This window comes from Pholis gunnellus (genome assembly GCF_910591455.1).
Source record: "Pholis gunnellus genome assembly, chromosome: 5".
NCBI classification, from domain to species: domain Eukaryota; kingdom Metazoa; phylum Chordata; class Actinopteri; order Perciformes; family Pholidae; genus Pholis; species Pholis gunnellus.
The window spans coordinates 3,666,451-3,688,658 of NC_136531.1; the positions used below are offsets into that span (position 1 = coordinate 3,666,451).

The 22,208-nt window shown below is 43.6% G+C and overlaps 1 protein-coding gene across 1 annotated transcript; it reads left to right on the forward strand.

The window, feature by feature from the left end:
- Positions 1–1,263: 1,263 nt before the first annotated feature.
- Positions 1,264–20,786, forward strand: akt3b (v-akt murine thymoma viral oncogene homolog 3b). The gene is made up of 14 exons (XM_079158786.1): positions 1,264–1,583; positions 6,634–7,120; positions 12,027–12,152; positions 12,258–12,369; positions 13,500–13,644; positions 13,782–13,913; positions 14,224–14,289; positions 14,503–14,571; positions 15,353–15,475; positions 15,587–15,715; positions 17,030–17,244; positions 18,691–18,778; positions 19,874–19,976; positions 20,322–20,786. Exons 2-14 carry the CDS (start codon positions 7,075–7,077, stop codon positions 20,405–20,407), a joined length of 1,440 nt encoding a protein of 479 aa, XP_079014912.1. The 5' UTR covers positions 1,264–1,583; positions 6,634–7,074; the 3' UTR covers positions 20,408–20,786.
- Positions 20,787–22,208: the final 1,422 nt, after the last annotated feature.

Sequence of the window (22,208 nt, forward strand, 5' to 3'; positions counted from 1 at the left end):
ACTGGAAGTGAGAGGGGACGACATGCAGCACAGGGCCACAGAATGGATCCCAATGGCACACTGTGATGCACTGGTTCATTTCTAGCTTTCACCTGCATCTTATCAATGAATGGATCTTCAATCATTAGTTTGCAGCCCAACAAAAATGTCTCGATTTAAAAAGCCATACAGAGATGTGAAACCAAACACATGGGAATTCTCATGAGCATTGTATGTAAGTTCCTCATTTCAGTCGTCAGGATTTATTCTGGTTATCAAGTTTTAGCAGGTCTGATATTATTCTTCGACTCAAAGCTGAAATCTTTGTTTCATTGTATAAAATCTAAGTTGTCAGTCATCTGTGTTTTTAGACCGTGGCACTGGCACAGGTGGCCTTCTAAACTATAAAGATATTGTATTCCTGTGCATGCATCATACATTTATAAATACTCAACTTTGCGTGTTTCTAAGCTTTTGTTTATTGACTTTATACATTCAACACAATACGCGTAAACATAAGAAATCTCCCAGATTAGAACATATAATATAAAATACAAAAAATATGAATAATAATACAAAAACAACAACATCCACACAGATAAAAAGTAAGTAAGAAAATGGATTAAAGATTAAACTAAAGCAATTAGACATTCATTGCTGACTGCATTTAAGAAAGCTGTTATTCTTCGTCTTACATGACAGTAAATTGAATATCGTTTTGGTTTTGGGTTGTCGGTCGGACAAAACAAGCCAATTGGATTGGTCCTGAGGAGACCTGACCTGATATCACTTTCAGCCCCTAATTTAAAGAAAGGGACAATCCGCCCTAGTGGTGGGATGTACATTTACATGAATCATTACTGTAGATAAAGAGTCAAAATTAACTTCTAAATACAGCAGTAAAATGCAACACACATTAATGCAGCAGTAAAATCAATCCAAACATTTTAATGCACTATCCTTTTTACTTGTCATCCTTTTAGAACATTTGGCTGATACACTCTTTCACTTAAGTACAGTGTGGAAAACAGGACTTTTACTTTTAGTGGAGTATTTCCACCGTGCAGTATTAGTATTTTTACTTAAAGTAAAGGATCTAAATACTTCTTCCACCACCTGCCACAGTTCCCTGATCCCGTCACATTTCCCCAGCAGGTTTAGGCCGGGAGCAACGGCTGCACGAACCGTCCATGTTTCCGACGGCCCATGAACGCACCAGGAGTCCTTCCCAGTCAGATCTGGCTGAACGTGACGTAACGTGCCGACTTCGGAGAGCCGAGCGAGGTTTCCTGGCGGAAGCTGCGGAGGGAGCAGGAGCCGAGCGGGTCTGTCTGTCTGTCCGTGTGTCTGTCTGCCGCCGCAGTCTCTTGTCTGTCTGGGGACACACACACACACACACACAAAAACAACCCTCCTCTTTTTTTTACCGCTTCCACGGTGTCTGGACATCATCAGCGGCTATGGATCCATCGCTGTCCTCCTGCTGTTGTCACCAGTGAGGCACGTTCCTCCATTGGATGCTCCTCCAGTGCCCATAGAGGAGGAGAGGAGGAGGAGGAGAGGAGAGGAGGAGGGGGGCATCCGAGTCATTCTTCGACTACCAGGTGAAATCATTATTGTGATATATGCTATAGCGTTGTTGTTGTTTATTGGACTATTGAGAGGATATGGAGGGAGGAAGCGGGGGTTGGGGGTCGTCGTTTTTTTTTGAGGGGGGCGGGGGGGTTGTGTCGAGCCCGGAGCGGGTGGGAGCGGAGGTTAGCATGCTAGCTAGCTGCCGTTAGCGAGCGAGCTAGCTGCCGTTAGCGAGCTGCCGCTGCTTCGTCATTAGCCAGTCTGGGACGCCGGGGATGCTGCTGCCGAAGAGGATGAGAGGAGGGCCAGTAATAGTAACGGTACTGTAACGGTCCCGTTACAATTACAATTACTGTCCTCCTCACCCCCTTCCTCCTCCACCACAATGGTAACGGTACCGTACGTTACACCGTTACCGTTACTGTAACGGTACCGTCCGTCTGGCCTCGGCCCATCTCCGTGATGAACGACACCCCCCCAAAAAAACCTCCCCCCTCCCTCCACCACCACCGGTCTCCCACCCCTTCAAATAACCCGATAAATCCCCCGGAGTTGTTTCAATACAGACATGAAAATAACACCACGGCTCCTCCGTCATTTAGCCAAGCTAAGCTAAGCTAATCCCAGCCAGGCAGCTAGCAGGCTAACATTAGCGGTAGCATCATCTGGCTAGTTCTCATCCTCCATCCTCCGAGCCATCACAGGCCATCACAGGCTTATACAACCATTTCATACCGGGAGCCGGTTTATTTATTTATTTTATCACTGCTAACAGCGACTAGTCGGTACGAAAGAGTCCCTTCCAGACATGTATTTATATATATTGCATATAACGGAGCACGCTAAAGCGGATGTTGTTATGTAACTAAGATAATGACACCACCACACACACGCCCTTGAAAACAAAAGCTGTTGTTTCAGTGTTTGTTTTGTTTGTGGAGCCGAAAGGGCCGCAGCTCTGAACCGGCTTCTGAAATAAACAACGGCTGCTGCTCCTGTCAGCCATTGTTTTTGTTGTCATTGGAGGGCTCGCGTTTTGTTTCCCAGCCTCTCGGATCTTTCCTTTGATGGTGTCTCGCTGTGCGAGTGAAGGAACATGGAACACAACGTCTTCAGTAGCTTTGTAGCTGGTTGCCGAGATAGATAAATATATGGATGGATAGGTAGAGAGAGAGAGAGAGAGATAGATAGATAGATAGATAGATAGATAGATAGATAGATAGATAGATAGATAGATAGATAGATAGATAGATAGATAGATAGATAGACAGACAGGTAGTAGGTAGACAGACAGATGGATGATGGATGGATGGATGGATGGATGGATGGATGGGTAGGTAGATGGATAGATATAGGAAATGTGTTCGCAACAGCAGCATTATGATACAGGTAAATAAAATAACAGAGTATACAATAAAAAATATTATGTATAAGAAAGTACAATATATACAATAAAACAGAATAATATTAAATTATCTAACTAAACAGTGGTGCAAAGATGTAACCAAACAAACAACAGAGCGTTATAGTCTTGTGATTGATTTGTCCAGAGGTGATTTATTATAAAGTCTTATTGCAGTGTGCAGGAATGATCTCCTGTATCTGTCCTTGTGACAGCGGAGCTGGATGAGTCTGTCCCTGCAGTAGAGGGTGGTCCGGGTGGTCCGGGTTATCCAATATGGATAATAGTTTCATCAGTGTCCTCCTCTCCAAATGCCAAATAATGATTCATTAATCATTATTGGAAATGTGATTATTACTCCCAAATGTAGTAAATTGTACAGGAAAGGCTAACCTCGAGGAGATGGATGAAATGCTGTGGGGTGGCAGAATTTGTTGTTAAAAAAAAACACGTTTTTATTATTACATTTCTTGTAAAATGCTACTTGGAGTGGGACATAAAGGTTTTCCCATGATCGGTAACAGGAGATAAACCATTCTATGATTAGAGTAGATTCAACGTTATCGTCATGGCTCAGAGTAGTAAAGTAATGAAACAACCAAATGCAGTTTAGCATCCAACCAGAAGTGCAAAACAGCAGTAAAGTGCATTGTAATGTACACACTGAACGTCTAATAAATATCATGGATATGCTGGATACGTACAGTATTAGGAGCATTGACAGTATGAACAGGTTGTAATGAATACGCTGAGAGATAAAACAAAAATCAGGAAAACATTGATCTCTTACGTCATAGAGGCAAGGCATTATATACAGCATCTGCAAAACACGGAGGTTCTTCAAAGTGACATATGTAAGGAATAGATATGCATCACAACGTTTAACAAACACTTCATCATGAAGTAGGGCGTGGCGATAATATAGTGATTGTTGTCTTTTAGCAGAATCGTATCGTGACAATTTGACGTTATCGCTCACAGACGTGTTGATAATTCTGAAAAGCTCGACTTAAAAACTGACACAATTTAAGTTTTTGGTTTTCACATATTACGCGTTTCATGAAATGCATTACAGTAGAAGATATTTCATTGTTTTGAACCTCTTTGCACACATTTGGCATATTGTGCTGTATATCAATATTGAAAGTCTATTATGAAAATGAATATGTGATACTGATTTGAGCCACATTGCCCACTGTATCAGAGAGTTTTAAGGACAGTTAAGAGTTTAATTGATTTTTTTTCACCTTTATCGGAACATGTACTGTACATGTGTAATCATTCCAGTTAAGACTTCTAAAGTAACAGAAAGATACACTTAAGATGAAATAAAACTGTATTTATCCAAAGGAAAATTGTTGTGCAGCTGTTAAAGTAAAAAGTAGGAAAACGTCCAAAAGACCCAGAAATAGTTTTTTTCCTTTCTTATTGATAATCTTTATTGTTTATATTTTGCCTCTGCCTATATCGTGGTACATGTTTGTGATATACTGTACCTTAGTGTATAAATATTTAGTGTCACACATACCAAAGCAATAATAAAAGAAGGAATATAAATGACTACCTATACGAGGAACTACTTATAGTTATTAAGAGGCCAAAACAGAACATGTTGGGGAATCATCTTGTTGCTTTGGTACACAACCCACAGCTCATATACCTCCGTTACGGTTCCTGTAAAATAGTCCCCGGTTAAATTTCAGCTACAAACCTTTCAGTGCTTTTGGTCTGCAGCTTACCGACGATCCGAGTCCGCAGCATGAGTTGAGTGGAAATGCGTTGTCCATTTTTGAGACAGTGGTTCCCGGACTCGGGTCCTAGGCCTCCATTAAAAGTCCCGACTAGATGCAGACAAGTGTTGAAGAGGCGATAAGTTGGATCTATGTACGTCCCATTCCTGCTGCTGCTTCACAGTAAAGGCGAGGATCAGGTGTGAAGCGATAGGTGCTCTCGATCAAGCAGCACCGGAGTCTGTATGCAAATTCAGGAGCCATTTGGTTGAAAGATGTGACCTTTAAGAACTGACCTGTGTGCGATCTCGATGGGGTATTAGGAGAGCTCGTGGACCAACAGCTGCTGTTGAATGCTCGTGCATGGGCTGCAAGTGTGTGTGTGTGTGTGTGTGTGTGTGTGTGTGTGTGTGTGTGTGTGTGTGTGTGTGTGTGTGTGTGTGTGTGTTTGCATGTATGAAATATAACGTGTCGCTGGTGGAAACAATGTCATGTTGCAAATGTGTCCAGGTCCATGCAACCGTTGTGCTGTTGTGTGTGTGCTTGGGTAATGTTTAAGTGCAGAGCTGCTTCACAAGCGATGGTCAACACTAATACATTAAATATGTGCTGTATGTATAATATTAATATATACACAATGTACATCATAAAATCACTAAAGATCAATTTCTCAATTGATCGATTAGTTGTTTGGTTTATTAAATGCAAAACAAGTCGTGAAAAACAGCTTTCACAACAAGCCCAAAGTGATGAATCGCTTGATTTGTTTGATTAAAGCCCAAAATATTTGATTTATTATTAAAGAAAAGAATTCAAGAGGCTGAAACCAGCAAGTATTGGTGTTTTTGTTTTAAAAATAAACGGATTGAGAGAAGGAGTTTGTGAGGAAGGCAGAGAGGGAGGTACCAGACTTATGAGGAAGGAGAAGCCATGCGGAATGATACGTTGTTGTGGATGGAGGGTGAGAAAGAAGGAAGGAACGTGAAGAAGAGTTTAACAAACGTTGAGGTAAAAGTCGTTCATAAAGGAGTGATGAGAGAAGGAAGGAAATAGGGGAGTGAGAGGAGTTAGTGTGGAGGGGATGGAATGAAGGAAGGAAGGATGGAGACGAGGAGGTGAAAAAGTAGTCAGGGAAGGAATAATGGAGAGAAGGAGAAACGAGGGAACCGAGGAGGGTGGCAATGATGTGAGGAGGCAAGGAAATGAGGAAGAAGAGATGAAGGAGCGAGGTAAAGAAGAAAGGGGTGAGAAGGAGGAAGTGTGAGGAGGCAAGGAGGTAGAAAGGGAGGGAAGAAAAGTGAAGGAAGGAGGGAAGGAAGAGGAGAAAAGGTTGGGGAACGATGTTAGGGGGTGAATCATGTGAGGAGGCAAGGAATTGGAGAAGGAGAAAGGCAGGTAAGGAAAGTAAAGTAGGGACCTGTGAAGAAAGGAAGATATTGCGGGAGGGAGCTTTATTTGAGGAAAGAGTGAACAAGGGATGAGGAGGTAAAAGAGAGTTAGTGAAGGACTGAGAGAATAAAGGAAAGGGGGAGGGAGAGGAGTTGTTAAGGCTGGAAGGGAACAAAGGCTGTAAGGATGGAGAAGAGGTGAAAAAGTTGGAGTAGTAGTAGTTAGGAAAGGGTCGATGGAAGGAAGGAGATAGGAGGGAACAGAGGAAGGGGAAGAGGAGGAGAGTGAGGGGGCAAGGAGTGTGAAAAGGTAGGAAAAGTAGGGCGGGAGGGAAGGAGGGACAAGAGGAGTTGGGGAAATACTGATAGAGACAAGGAAGGAAAGAAACGTAGGGGACAAAGGAAGGACAACGTGTGAGGAGGCAAGGAGCAAGGATGTAAGGAGACAGGAAGTGTGTCTAAGGCTCTGAACAATAAGTGGCGGCCTGCTGTGTTTGCTGTGTGAAGGAAACTATCCACTGACCCCCTCTCTCCTTTCTCTGCCTCCGTTTCCTTCCAGGCTGACTCACCGCTGGAGCGCCTGAACGAAGAAGAAGAAGAAGAAGAAGAAGAAGAAGAAGAAGAAGTTTGAGAGGGCGAGGGAGTGAGGAAAAGAAACAGAGTTAAGAGAGGGAAGGAGGGAGGGACAGAAAGAGGGGAGTGAAAAACACACAAAAAAGAGGTGAGGAGGAGGTGAGGAGAAAGTCGGGTTGGGTCGGCGGGGCGAGAGGAGGGAAGAGAAAGTGATTGTGGGAAAGAGAGAGAGAAGGATAGAGAGACACTGTGGGGGAACAACAGAACAGATCTGAGGTCAGGTGAGAGGAGGCGCAGGTAGGTTGTAGGTCGGAGGTCAAGCGGCGGTCAGACGGAAGGCTGACTGAGCTTCAGCCGAACAACAAGCGTCCCTTCACCGTCACCACACTGGGCGGACTGGGAGAGCTGGTGACGAGGAGAAGCCACCATGAGCGACCAGAACGTCATCAAGGAAGGCTGGGTCCAGAAAAGAGGTGAGGAGGTTTCACGTGTTCATCTTTAACCGAACCCCAATGTTAAATAATCGTCCCCTACAAATGCACTATTTCCCCCTCAATAAATGGAACTTAATATTTGTGAATTGGTTCCTTTTTCTAGATTTGCATCTTCAAAAGGAACCAGTGTAGGCAGGTTAGGACATTCTCAGACATTAACACATTGTTGGGTTTGATCTTTTCATATAATTTGTAGAATAACCGTCCTTATCCATAAAGTGGCTCCTTTCTTTTGGTGTATTCTGAATCTATGTAGTAAATATTGACGTAAACATCTCGTATCATTGAACCGATGATGACGGAGGAGTGCTGACGGATGCTTCAGTTACATTTTTATTGTGTATAAAAGTGAGTACATAGACACGCATACGAGCCAAGAGATGATGCAAAGTAAGACAGAAAGTAAGAAAAGTTATTGGATTATATTAGAAACCAAATATTCTCATAGAATGTTCTAAGCCAACTATGGAAGTCTGATATGTGCCCACAGTGTTCGCCCACCGCCTATTTATGCACTAAAGTCAACGTCTAAAATTAGGATGCTTGGTTGTCACAATGCGATAATGAAGAATTGTCTGTGTTGGTGGAGCGCTGGCAGCAGAACGTCCTCTTAAGCAGGAAAGGCAACGAGACTTTATTAATCGTTTAGTCAATAAAATGTCATGAAATCAGAGCCCAAATACTCCAGACCGAAGCCCAAACATTATGAAAGACGAGTGAGGCACCGAAGCTGAAAACATCGACTAATCATGTCAACACAGTGTGTGAGGGTGGACGATACATCCCAGTGTATTTAAACTGTCTGTGTGGACATTTACGGGTTTAGAGCGGGAGCGTGAACACGGCACCACATTAGTCGACAGAGACAAACGACGCTAACCAGCTGCTGGAAGTCACGTCTCCTTTCTGCGGGTCTCACACAGAGGAAGCTGATTTATTGCAAACCCGACGGTTGGATTGAGACACGGCTGATGTGCTCTGGTGCTCGCGGCCGCCGCCTCCGTCTGTGCTTGTTTGGATGAATTTGTGCATCTCGGTGCGTCTGGCTTTAGGTTTGTCTTAAATGAAACATTTTCAGCCACAGATGGCTGCTGTTCTCTTTCATTCCTCTGATTTCCTGTTTTTAGTTTGAACCGTTGAGCTGACTCCTTGGTTTCGTTGTTCAGGTGGAGGATGTGTGTCGCGTTTCAGCTGATGAGGGAATCGAACCCGAGACCGCTGTGTTGCAGGACTCTTTAAATATATTGTTTGATTCATGAAAAACAACTAGCTTTTATTATTTTAGACGGGTCCCAATTCCAGAATCCCTTCATTCATTCTTCAAAGTGTGTTTTACACGTTAAGCTTTACTTCGTCTGATTTAGAAGTCTTCTGAAAACGGAAACAACATCAACACCACCTCCCTCTGATGATTGGCTATGTTGATTTTCAAAAGGAGCAATCACAGAGCGAGTTAAGAGGGGAACGGGACCAGACCCGGGTCATTATGTTAGAGAAAAACCTGGTCCACGCTTACACACAAGATGAAGGAAAACCCCCGCTTCTTCGGTTGTTGGAAACACCGGCCGTCCTCGGTCAGATAAAAGATTTGTTTTTATTACAGCTCAGTGTGAACGTGGCCTACGCCACCCTGCTCGGTTTGAAGAACAGCCCCTCCAAACAATGGTTGTTTACCTGCCAGACGGCGAGCAGAGCCGGCTGGCTTTGCAGGGCTGCAGCCCAGTCTGAGCTGCACTTGGCTGGTGTGTTATTTCCCACAGTGATTTAGTGTGCGTGTGCGTGTGTGCGTGTGTGCGTGTGTGTGTGTGTGTGTGTGTGTGTGTGTGTGTGTGTGTGTGTGTGTGTGTGTGTGTGTGTGTGGCTGCCAGGCAGGGGGAAGTTTCTATGTGGCACTATAAGCTTACAGAGGATGACCTAACACTCTGGTTCCTTCCTCTCCGGCCCCCACAAGTCCCTGTTTTGTTTATTGCACCTCTGTGTGCTCTTATAATTCAGTCCTAGCGGCCCTCCCGGAGAAAACGGCCCCAAACGGCTCTCTGGGCCGTTTAAGTTCAAAACGCACAGTTCACGCACAGTTCAGGGCGGTTTGTAAACTGTGGAAACAAAAGCCGTCGTAAATGTTGAATGTGGAGCAGCGTTATTGTTCTCGATCACAGAGTTTTTGTCGGTGGAGACTCGGTTGTTTAAGCGGTTTCAGTTTCTTTGTATTCACAAACTGATCTGTTTCAACTAAATGAGCCTCAGTAACTGTGATGAACTGAATGTTAAGTCACGATAGAGCTCTTTAATGTGACGTACTTCCTGAAACAAACATGTTGAAGAGACGATATATTTCAAAGCATTTCATATATCTGTGTCATTTACACTCGTAGGTCCTTCTTACATGTTACAGTCGCTCGCTGTCGTTCAGGTGACTCGCTGAAGCCAGTGGCATGAATGTGTTTTCTGTTGCTCGTGCATTCTTGAGCTTAATCAAATCAGGGACCCGATTTTATCTTCAAAGACAATTTAATCAAATAATCTTTGATAGACGTGTTGACGTAGAAGGAAAGGATCACTAGCAGCCTTAGTTTCTACGTTTACCAATAGTTTGGTCACGTAGGTGTGACTGCATGTTGACTTTCTCTTCCTCTGCTGCTCACCAGCTTTTGTGTCGCGGTCATGCTTCCTCATCACACTGTTGTTCTGAAGCTGTGCGAGTCATCGGGCGTGTGAGAATAGTGAGGAGAGCTTTGTCAGAGTTCGATCTGTTGGAAAGATGCCGAGGCCTTCTATCACTGACACAAACACACTTTGGTTCCAGCGCCGGCTTCTCCTTCTTCGTTAGCTCTGGTGCTAATATGACTCAACGGTCACAAACGTCATGGCTGCTGAATAAGAACCAGCTCTGTGTCGTATTTGACATCACAAGATTTCCTCTTCAGCTGGAAGTTCAGGCTTCCCGCGTCGTGGAGAAAATGTCCTGGAAAATGATTTTCCTTTAGCTGAGAGTGAACTACATCTCCACCTGAAAGGGTTAAGTTATGTTCAGGATCATATTAATGTTCATATTGTAGTTTATGTTGCAGTCGGTTATGTTGTGTGAACGCACCACCACATCACGTCACATGGCAGCACGTTCAGGTCGGATTACGTTACATAACGTTGCTTTTTTTTCAACCGGTTTCAAACGGTTGAACATTTTTACATCTGTTAGCATGTTTGGTTTGCTGAAGTTGCCGTGCTTGCTAGCTTGTTTTGCCTGTAAAGGTTTGTGGTTCAACTCTGGCTATGAGCAATGGTTCCTAATGTGTGTTTGGCGTTTCAGAGAGAGTTGAATACAAATATTATTGTTATTATAGTAAAATATTATAACAGAAAACCAAAAGTAGTTAGTTCAGACTGATGAGTGGTTCTCTAAAGCAGGTGTGAGTTTTCTCTTCTTCTCTTAAAGTCGACCCCTGATGACGCTCACCTCACCTCCTGCTCACCTGCTCTCACTTCCCTTGTTAGTCTGTCACTATTTATACCACCTCCGTTTCCTTTGTTCTTCGTCAGATATGATTGTCTGCACCCGCCTGCCTTTTTGTTTTTAACATGTACGACTCTCCGATCTATTAACACATCTTCGTTGACTCTGCGTTCGGGTCCTTCCTGTTCTGTTCACTGCACCGTGACATTCCTGACGTGGCTTTCAACGAGACGCCTGCTGTGAAACGTTCACTGTTTCTTTCATTCATGTCAAATCTGACCCTGTGATCTTGTGAAAAATCTATATTTTGAAATGCTTAACAGGCATTGTGGAAGATGTCATGAAATGATGTCAAGAAATGTCAAAAAATCCTCCTCCTGCAATCGTCTCACCCGAGTGGTGCTGATCACACCGAGATCTGTTACCACCGGCATCAAAACAGGAAGGCAGTAGTAAATTAGGAAAGCCCGCCTCTTGCACAATTTGATTGGCTGCCTGGGCAAAGTGGGCCGCATCCCGTGTGTGAACGGCGTCCTAGCAGTGTTGTTTAAGCCTATTCTGGCCAAAAGGAATCATAAGTCAAGTGAGGAAGAAAGATCATTTAAAATGTCACATCACCATATTTCTTTCTCAGTTCTTCTCTGTTCATCAAATTTACATCTTTAGAAATGTTCCCATTTGTGTGTGTGTGTGTGTGTGTGTGTGTGTGTGTGTGTCTATGAATATGTTGGAATTAGTTTTGGAGTTTTGTTGTAAAATTTACAGAACAGTGCTGTGGAAAACATTTGTTTTCTCTGGAAGTTTGGCCCGGACATAACGGTTTTTTTAACCAAATGAACTGCACCCATTTCTCTCTGATTCTCATATATACTGTACATCTTTGCTACTGAAACCAACAGGTCTTTGCGATTGTTTTTTTTAAGTAGTGATGCCTAACTTGCAAAATGCAGATCCGTGTCTTCTCCTCCGATACGCCTCGTTTCTCCGAGGCGTTACGCTAATGATCCAGGAAGCCTGTGACTCTGTGAACTCTGTCTGACTGTGTTTCTGAGTCATTGGTTCACTGCAAGGCGGAGATGCTCAGTCCCGGCGTTGACTGATTAATTCGCTCATGTCTCGTAGCATAAAGTAAAACATCATACTCGTTGACGAGGTAAAAACTAGATTTCAGTCACTGCTGACTCTTGAGGGAACAACGCCCCCTAAAAGACAGAAAACATTGAACATGAACTTGTCAGACTGAATAATGAGTTCAGTCTCATCGTCAGACGAACACCGGCAATGCAGAGCCACGTTTCCTCCACGTTCATCACAGAATTACAGTGATTGTGACGCAAGAAGCCCAGACTCCGCTGCTTCCAGCTGTAAACACATGTGAGTGCAGCAGGATGTAACCTGTTGGTGTCACCTACCCCCTCTCCCCCCCCCCCGCAGGTGAGTACATCAAGAACTGGCGACCGCGCTACTTTCTGCTGAAGACGGACGGCTCTTTCATCGGCTACAAGGACAAACCGCAGGACTCTGACCTGGCCTACCCGCTCAACAACTTCTCCGTAGCAAGTAAGACACGCGAGCAGAGGGCCTCGGCCGCGTATTTCATACGCCGAAGGAAGAAATATGTACGCAAACGGCTGAACATCGATCTCTCTGTGTGTGACTTCCCAGAATGTCAGCTGATGAAGACGGAGCGGCCCAAGCCAAACACCTTCATCATCCGCTGTCTGCAGTGGACCACGGTCATCGAGAGGACGTTTCACGTCGACACTCCTGATGAGAGGTGAGCCGTCGGTCTCCTTCTCCTCCGCAGCTATCTGTTGTTGTTTCTTTTAATCTGGCTAAATTTAACACGGGGAGAAATAAGGCGATCTAGCTGATAAATTAAAAAAACATCTTAAAATATCTGGGAAACTACTGGCTTCTGTTATTTCTGAGATAATGTCCACCCGTCGATCATTACTATTTTAAGATCAAAGGATTCTAAATGATGTCCTCACTCAAAACCAGTTTAATAATTTTAGGTTTACACATACAAGGAAATTTGCCTTTTTGTGTTTTGTTGAATAACAATAAACATAAAAGATAAAAGCAAGTACTGCAATCAGTCAATATATCTGTGTTTAAAATGAGAGCTTTGTAGTTTTGTGCAGGAAGCTGCAGAATAAAGACTTTATACAATCGACAGTATGAAGAATAGAGAATCTTTGTGCAACGTATGGAGAATATAATCCAGAAGATGACCGTTGTGGAGACTTTATGCTCCTGAACATTGCGTCTGTTGGTTTTGGTTTTAGCCTGTAAAACACACCTCGTTTACATGTGATGAGGGTGAGGAGCAGCAACCTGAATCGCATCCAGATTCTTTACAGATATTAAAGAAAAATAATACAGAAATAAATCAAAGGAAACTTGCATGTTGTATTTTCTTAATGCAGATACGCCGCTGTCAAACACATCTTAACGGCTACTCGCTAACGTGCTGAAAAATAGAAATAAAAATGTATTAAAAAAAGATATGGGAGAAGACTCACAGATATGAATGAAATGAAAGAAATATGAACCAGTTGTTGTGTCAAATTGGCCTCACAAGACAACAGGAGTCAACTCAGTGAGAAGAAAGACAGGAAACAGGGGGGAGGGGGGGGCGAGTCTGGACGCCATGTTTTGAAGGGTTCTCATTCCACAACACAATATAGATATGTATGTATAGATGTATCGATGTATAGATCAGGACGTGTTACCTGATGCTTAGTTGGTTTTTTAGGAGGGTGGATGTCTTGTGTCGGATCGGACCCTCCGTTGGCTCTCACATCTCACTGTTCATTTCATTCAGAGAACAATGAACCAAAAACCAGAGTGCTGCTGCCTGCTGGTGTTTTAACCTGTTGTTGTCGTCGTTGTGACCTGCAGGGACGAGTGGGCCGAGGCCATCCAGATGGTAGCCGAGTCTCTGGCCAAACAGGAGGAGGAGGGCATCCTGAGCAGCCCCACCTCCCAGATCGAGAACGTCAACGAGGAGGAGATGGACACCTCCATCGGCCACTACAAACGAAAGGTGATGGTGTGAGCAGAGCGGCGACACGACGACGACGCTCCTGCTCCTAAAGCCTATTGTGAAATAGATGAAGTGAGTGCATTAGAATGGTGAAGAACCGGCTTCTTCACGCCATCCCCTCTTGTTTCTTTGTGCAGACAATGAATGACTTTGACTATCTGAAGCTTCTGGGCAAAGGCACTTTTGGGAAAGTCATTCTGGTGAGGGAGAAGGCCAGTGGCACCTACTACGCCATGAAGATCCTCAAGAAGGAAGTCATCATAGCCAAGGTCCCTTTTTATCACATTTTATCTGTTACTTTGTTGTCTGTAACGCATGTTTTTTTTGGTTACTTTAAAAAGATCCAACAGGACTGTATGTGTAAAGAAATAATTACAAATGCATGCATCACCTCCAGGGTCAAATATTTGGTACGTAACAGTTAGTCTAGGGTGTCCATGTTTAGAAAGATCAGAAGCAGGTTGGTTTGATTCTGGCGTTGGCGTGGTGTTCACACGCCTCTCTGCCAATCACATCCTCAACCTTTTGTCTCCCGACTAATCACCATCTCCTTCGTCCTTTTTTTTGTTTTGTTCACAGGATGAAGTCGCTCACACACTCACCGAAAGTAGGGTATTAAAAAACACTCGGCATCCATTCCTAACTGTGAGTATCAGCAGGTAGATTGCATGCAAATGATTGTGTTGGAATAAATAAATATGTAGAGGGAGCATTGGCCCGTCAGCCTCTTTTGATGAATGTTTAAAGGAAGGAAGGATGCACTGAATTCAGACCACAGAGCTTCTGTTCCGAAATGTGTTTTAAAACAAACCGCTGGGCTTTGCTGAGTTTAAAGAATGTGAATATATTGTGTTGCAGTCTCTGAAGTACTCGTTCCAGACGAAGGATCGGCTGTGCTTTGTAATGGAGTACGTCAACGGAGGAGAGGTGAGACATCAAGGACTCTCCCTAAAAAGAAAATGTTTTTTGATGCTGGCAGATGTTCTGTCTTATTCCAACATGGAAGTTATTTCAAGAGTTCTTGAAGAACGATGACGGTGGGATTCAAAGAGCTTCACTGCTCTCATTCTAGGACTGGGAGTGTCTGTTTGTTGGTGACGGTATCAAGTTATAAATTGCAAGGCATTAATGCCACCAAAGAGATGCAAAATATATTCATTAATTTACTCAGGTCTGAGACACTTTAATGTATTACAAACTGAGTTTAACGAACACAACACAAGCATGAACATTGAATCAAATGAACATTACAAAAAGCTTTTTCCAAAGAGTAATATTGATACAGTTGTGTACAGCGATGTTATGTTTTATTAACACAGTGTTGATTTTTAATCAATGGTTAAACAAATATACACATATACAGTCTCTCTCTAAATATGTTTTTCACTGTGTTTTACTTTTTGTATTGCTTAATTTATTTACCTAAAGAATCCTTCAGACAATCCTTTATTTCTGATATAATGCAAAAGTAAATTCCTTTGCTCAGACACACACACACACACACACACACACACACACACACACACTTCAGCGGTCTTTAACGATCGGTGAGTCCACAACTGTTCCCGTCCGCTCCATCTCAGCCTCTCCCGGGTTCCTCCTTCAGTGATCCTGGTCTTGATTACTGGTCGTTCACTGGATGACTCAACTGAACACAACGGAGAACGTCTGTGGTGTTTGAACTTGTTTATTCTTTTTTCTTTGGCAGCTGTTTTTCCATTTGTCAAGAGAAAGAGTATTTTCGGAGGACCGCACTCGTTTCTACGGCGCCGAGATCGTCTCCGCTCTAGACTACCTACATTCTGCCAAGATCGTCTATCGGGATCTGAAGGTGAGCTACACCTGGTCTGGGTTTACGGTTATCAGTTAAACATGTGGAAAACGTGCAGAAACCCAACCACAGCGTGCACGTGTTTTTAATTCCTCTCGTCGTCTTCATCAGCTGGAGAACCTCATGTTGGACAAAGACGGCCACATCAAGATCACAGACTTTGGCCTCTGCAAAGAAGGCATCACCGACACTGCCACCATGAAGACCTTCTGTGGAACACCAGAGTACCTGGCTCCTGAGGTCAGAGTTCACACCACTTAAAAATAAGATCATTTGGGTTTCAGAGTTGATGGAACATGCAGCGCAGAGAAATAAGACGAAGAAAGGTTCTCGTTTCAGGCTTAAAAACTGAGCGGTCGTCTGTTTTTCTCCCGTATGATGAAACCGCGTTTTTGTTTGTCACCAAGCGGCAAACCACTGGGGCTCAACTTGTGGAAGTACCCGAACATGTTCCTCTAATGGCAGCTAAATGTTTTGTTCACAGCGAAGTAGAATGTCAGTCACTACTTTCACTTCTCCTAATGTGGCTCTTTGTGGAGGTTTTGAAAGTTATTTTCCCATTAGGAGGATGTGAAAGCGGATATGTCAAGGGCAGAAATATGTGATGAATTAAAATATGCCGGATGTCTGAGAAGACTGCTCTACATCCTTAAATGGTCTTTCATGCTTTTAGGTTGTACAGAGTTCCTCTTTACAAATATTTAGTATGAAAGGTTTGTTTTGTACATGGAGAACAAAAACGCTGTACAATGGTTCAACCTCACTGACAACTTTCAGGGCAAAAAGAGACAAAGATCCAGATTTAAATAGGAATAGCGTCCTGTTTCAGTATCAAGTGTTTCACAATAATACAGCCTTTAGCAAACTTCTTCAGTCTGAATGCCGAGTAGACGGTAGAGAAGCGGACTAACTCAATATCTAGAGCCCAGTTGCACCGTTGTGGTTCAACAATGATCGAGGGTCACTGAAGCTTTTCCGAACTTGAAAACAAGTTCCAACGGTATTCTCTCCTTTCATGCAACCATAGACCGTATGTAAGAAGTGGACGTAGTCACTGTGGCGTCACCCGTTGGTTTGTGGACTGATGTTTTGAAGCCTCGAGTTTGAACATCATGCTGTGTTGAAGAAGACTTGAAACTAGAGATTGAGACCATCAACTCATGTTTACAATGTTTACTGAGGTAATAAATCAAGAGAGAAGTAGTCATTTTCTCATAGACTTCTATACAACCAGAGGAGTCGCCCCCTGGTGGACATTAGAGAGAATGCAGGTTTCAGGTATTTCTGTAATGGCTTCATGTTTCAAACACTGTGGGTACATCGCCTACATGGAAGTTTAAATCATTTAATTAATACATTTGTTGTCTGAATTTGTTTAAATAGTTATTATTGAAGGAAAGAAGAAACGCATCAATATAACAGCTGATTGTGTGCAATATCACGCAATGAATGTGTGATATGTTTTAAGTGTTTTCCCCCGTTTCTCAGCTTCTAACTGTAATTTGAATAGAAATACAGATACAACGGCGGTTAAATCATATTGTACGTCATCAGGTGCTGGAGGACAACGACTACGGGCGGGCGGTGGACTGGTGGGGTTTGGGCGTGGTGACGTACGAGATGATGTGCGGCCGCCTGCCGTTCTACAACCAGGACCACGAGAAGCTGTTCGAGCTCATCCTCATGGAGGAGATCAAGTTCCCGCGAACCCTGTCGGCCGACGCCAAGTCGTTGCTGTCAGGGCTGCTCATCAAGGACCCCAACAAACGGTACACACACACACACACACACACACACACACACACACACACACACACACACACACACACACACACACACACACACACACACATATAAATAATGTGGAGATGAACACACCGTCGCCAGGCTTTCACAATAAAGAGCTGCGTAATGCCTTGAGTGTGAAAGATTCTGGGGATTTTATTTTGCTCATTTCTCATTAGATACAGTTACAACAGGGAGCTGACAGGAAGTGATGAGAGAGTGTGGATGTAATGAGATTACATGTCCGACATTGTCACCGTGACAGACGTGGTTGACCTCCGTAACGCAGACGTGTCACCCGCCGTAGATGAGCTCCTGAGCCACCACTGAGCTGTGAACCGGTAGACTCACTGACCCCTCTGAGCTTCATTCAGTGGTTTTCTGACTTTGACTGGAGGCTTAATTAGTTTAGTTTTTAATTACTAGTAGCACTATGTGTTGTGTTTGTAACTATCACAGATCCTGTTAAGCCCTATCCCTCAGGGGCGGGGGGGGACGCCTAAAACAACCCAAAATGAATCAAGAATAGCTGCTCAACCATGAGGCTTGTATGCATATTTCTGGTCTAAGTAAACCTATTTCTATTACCCTTCCAGAGTAAATGGCGATGCAATAAAGGAAGAAATGAGATTGCCTCGTATATGAGATGAATTTCAAAAAGGCAGTATCACCTTTATAACCAAGAGCCCGTGGATAACGATGCAGCTGAAGGTCTAATTTGATTTGCTTCACATACAGGGGAAAACAATTGTAGCACGGGAGTGAAAACTATACCGAGTCCGTCAGGTTTAAGACCAGTGACAGACATTCATCCGTCTTTTCATCGTTGGCTGGGTTTCTGGGTGTGAATAATCTGTTCCCTCCTCTCCAGCTCCGGGGGGGATCCCGAGTTGTTCCCACGCCTGATTGGATATATAATCCATCCTGCTCAGATTTAAAATACTCTCCACACATGCACTCTTACACAAATATGAACAGAAATGGTGTAGCTGGAAGAAAAGAAGTTTAGGAAATCCACCACCCTCTGTGGCCCTTTCACTTTTCAGGATCCTGTTTCTTATTCACAGGACGGTTTGTCCTTTACGTCCCAGAACTACACCGATTCATCTCACTCTTTAAACACGTTAAGAACTAAACCTCCTTTAGTGATGACTGGTATTCAGTGAACAACTGCCTCATCCATTTGGCTGGTGGCTGCTGTTAATATCCCCCGTCTGATTGTCCCGGAGGCGTTTTTTTCTGTCTCAAGTGAAGAAGCCGGTGAAAAGAGGCTACTGCAGCTTCACAGAGCGAACTCGTTCACCCCGCCGAGTTATTTTGGGATCCGTAGCAGGTGGATATTCTGGGTCCATTGATGGAGACTTTGTAAGAGCAGCGGTTTGATGTCTTGACTTTCGACGTCGTCGTCGTCTTCTTCTCTTTTCTGACAGGCTGGGCGGCGGACCGGATGACGCTAAGGAGATCATGCGACACAGTTTCTTTAACGCAGTCGACTGGCAGGACGTCTACGACAAGAAGGTGAGAGCAGGATTTAGCTGCCGAGACGTCATCCCGTAATTTATTCAAACAGCGTACCTGAGATATTCTGGTATCAGGGTTACCTCATTTTCTTTTCTTCTTCACGAAAGAAGCCTGACTGGGATGTGTTGGGTCCAAAATAGAACACAAAAGAACAAAATTACCTCATTTCAGCAACATAAAGCAGTACAAACACCACCAGGTCCTCTTCTCACACACACACACACACACACACACACACTCGACTGTGAGCGTCTCATGAATGTGTCGTTCTTTGCCGCATGTTACATTAAATATTTAGAAAATAATGTGTTTTAGTCATTCACTGCTTTCACCCAGATGTGTTACACATTGCACCTTATTGAGTCGTATATGGTTTCTTTTAGTTATTTTTCTGGCCCTGAACAGTAGAGTACTCGGACCTTTTACTAAAGTGAAAGTAACAATACAACACTGTAGACATACTCTATTACAAGTAAAAAGTACAACAAGTATCGGCATCAAAATATACTTTAAAGTACCAAAAGTAAAAGAACTCATTATGCCGAATGGCTCATATCAGAATATGTATTATATTATTATTATTATTATATTATAACTGGTGGAGCTCATTTACCAAATTTAAAATAATACATCATTTTTATTATTTATCTGATTTTGCAAAGTAACAATAAGTCTCAAATAAAGTGGAGTAAAAGTATAAAGTGGTATAAAATAGAAATACTCAAGTAAAGTAGAAGTACCTTCAAATTGCACTTATACTTTGTAGGATTTTCCCTAAAAAAAACAACAATGTACAGACAAAAATATTGTTTACAAACCGCAACTGGCAAATCCTGCTCATCGTACCTTTTTTAAAACACAATACTTGAGTAAATTGACTTTCCATCATTGGCACCAAATAACACAGAGGTGCCTGAACAAGTAGAAACCGATGTAACGGCAGTAGTAACGGTAACGTCTCTGCGTTTATTAACAACAACCTCCCAAAGATAACGCTGGTGCTCATTTAATGGACACGTACACAACGCGCTCAGCGTTCACACTTGTCACGTCACTCACACTCGTCACCTTCTCCTTCCTGTCTTGTTCCAGCTGGTCCCGCCTTTCCAGCCCCAGGTCAGCTCGGAAACGGACACGCGCTACTTCGACGAGGAGTTCACAGCACAGACCATCACCATCACTCCGCCGGAGAAATGTAAGCTCGCCTTGTGAACCGGTCGGACGCATCGGGACGCGGCTGCCGGTCTCCCGTCAGACCCCAGATCTGTGTTTGTTTACTGCCGAGTATTTCATTTTACTCTGTATATCAACTTAACACAGTTTTTAATACTCTGTGTTGTTAATCTCAAGTAGTTGTTCTTCAATCAAGTGTGAAAGCGGATGTTTTTAACCTGCAGGTGGCAATAGATAAAAATCAGGGGAAGTCATGATGCTTCATCTTCAAGGACGTCGACTGTAGTCGAGCTAGATGGACGAACGAGGCTAAAACCACCCGACATACGCGTTGAAGCCGGTTTAATGTTTGATGTTCTCTCTGCAGACGACGAGGACGGGATGGACGCGGCGGACAACGAGCGAAGGCCTCATTTCCCACAGTTCTCCTACTCAGCCAGCGGGCGGGAGTGAGCGCTCCGGGCCCAGCCAGCAAGTATCGTCCCCATCCGTGGCCATTCTGAGGAAAACACGTAGCCATTTTAGGAAAAAAAAAAGAAAGAAATACCAGTCTCCCCTCTTTTTCTCCTTCTCTGCCTCCTCACAGACGGGGAGAAGTCTTTTTAGGGACTTTAAAAGAGGTTTTTGCACAGTGGGAATAGACTCCAGCCGGTCTCCCCACACTAAAAAATAAGTCTCCTACATTTTCAGCGCTATTTACTGCAGAAGGCAATGTTTTTGTTATTTATTTTTTCCGTCAGTATTAAGTTGTCGACCCGGGTTGCGTTCATTTTTTATTAGAATTTTTTTTCTGCCCTTTTTTTTTCTTCTTCTTCTTCTTCTTTTTGACTTTTTGCACTTGGTTTGGAAGAGCCGTTTTAGGGAACAAAAAACCAAAAATGTTGCCTTACGTGTGCAGATGTTTCGTATCATACCGACAGGGTGTTTTGGTTTGGTTTTTTTCTGGGCGGGGTGGGGTGGGGTGGGGGGGGGCGGGGTGTTCGGGGTTGTGAGTCATTCTTAGTTGAGAATAAGTGCATGGCTCGTGGTCCACTCAGAAAAAAAACTACAAAAAAAAAACTAAATTTTTCTTTCTCATACATTTGCCATGGCGGCGCACATTCCCCCAATCCCATGGCAACGAGGTCACTGTCTACAGGAAGAAGGACGAGAATGGACGAGTCTGTATCATTCCTCTCATCGTTGCAGTCTCTCGTATTTTTTTCAACCCATGTGTTTTCTTTTCTTTTTCTCTCTCTCTCTTGCTCTTCACTTCTAAAGTTTTGCCCTTTTTTTTATTGTTTTATTTTGAAACAGGAAAACACTAAACTGCCAGAAACTGCACAGTTCACTCAGGCGCCACAGAGCACAACCGCGTTCAAACTCAGCTAACCGCTCCAGCTTTCCACAGCCGGCAAAGGGAACGAGGCCTTTCTCTGCTTTCTCACCGCTCCTCCTCCTCCTCCTCCTCTTCTTCACCTCCGCTCTTTGTTTCCTCATCGTAGCTGTAGGACTAGTGGAATGGGTGTTTACACAGGGACATGTGGCTTAATGTATGTATGTAATGTATGTATGTATGTGGGACATGGGGGTCAACTTTATGCTGTCATAGCACACATACACACACACGCACATATATATACACACACATATATATATATATATATATATATGTGTGTGTATATATATATATATATATATACACATTTACACTGATCAGACTGAAGTCGTCAGTTTGCTCCAAACAAAACCTAATTTGGTGTTTTCTTTAACAGTCACTGAAACTACAGGTGTGTGTGTGTGTGTGTGTGTGTGTGTGTGTGTGTGTGTGTGTGTGTGTGTGTGTGTGTGTGTGTGTGTGTGTGTGTGTGTGTGTGTGTGTGTGTGTGTGTGTGTGTGTGTGTGTGTGTGTTGATAAGCGAGTCAAAGCCAGTACACACTGAGAGGCGTTCAGTTGTCCGTCTGAAAACGTGGTTATCCGCAGTGACTCCTTGAGGAGCACACATTCAGTTCTACTACGGATATTTTCTGGACGTTTCAGTGTTGGGGTGAAGAAGTGAACAGGAAGTGTTCCCCCTCTGTCCTCTTGTTGCATGTGTGCATCTGTCGTTGCTGCTACTGAAGACCTGATAGTTGACGTGATATTTCTGGACTCTTGAGTGAGTTTGTTGGCTGGATAACGTGTTGCAGGAGGAGTTTGACGGGTTTTTTTTTTTGGGGGGGGGTAGGTTTATACCTCTCTGTCGTCTGCTCGGTGCTGGAGCCTGGAGGTGAT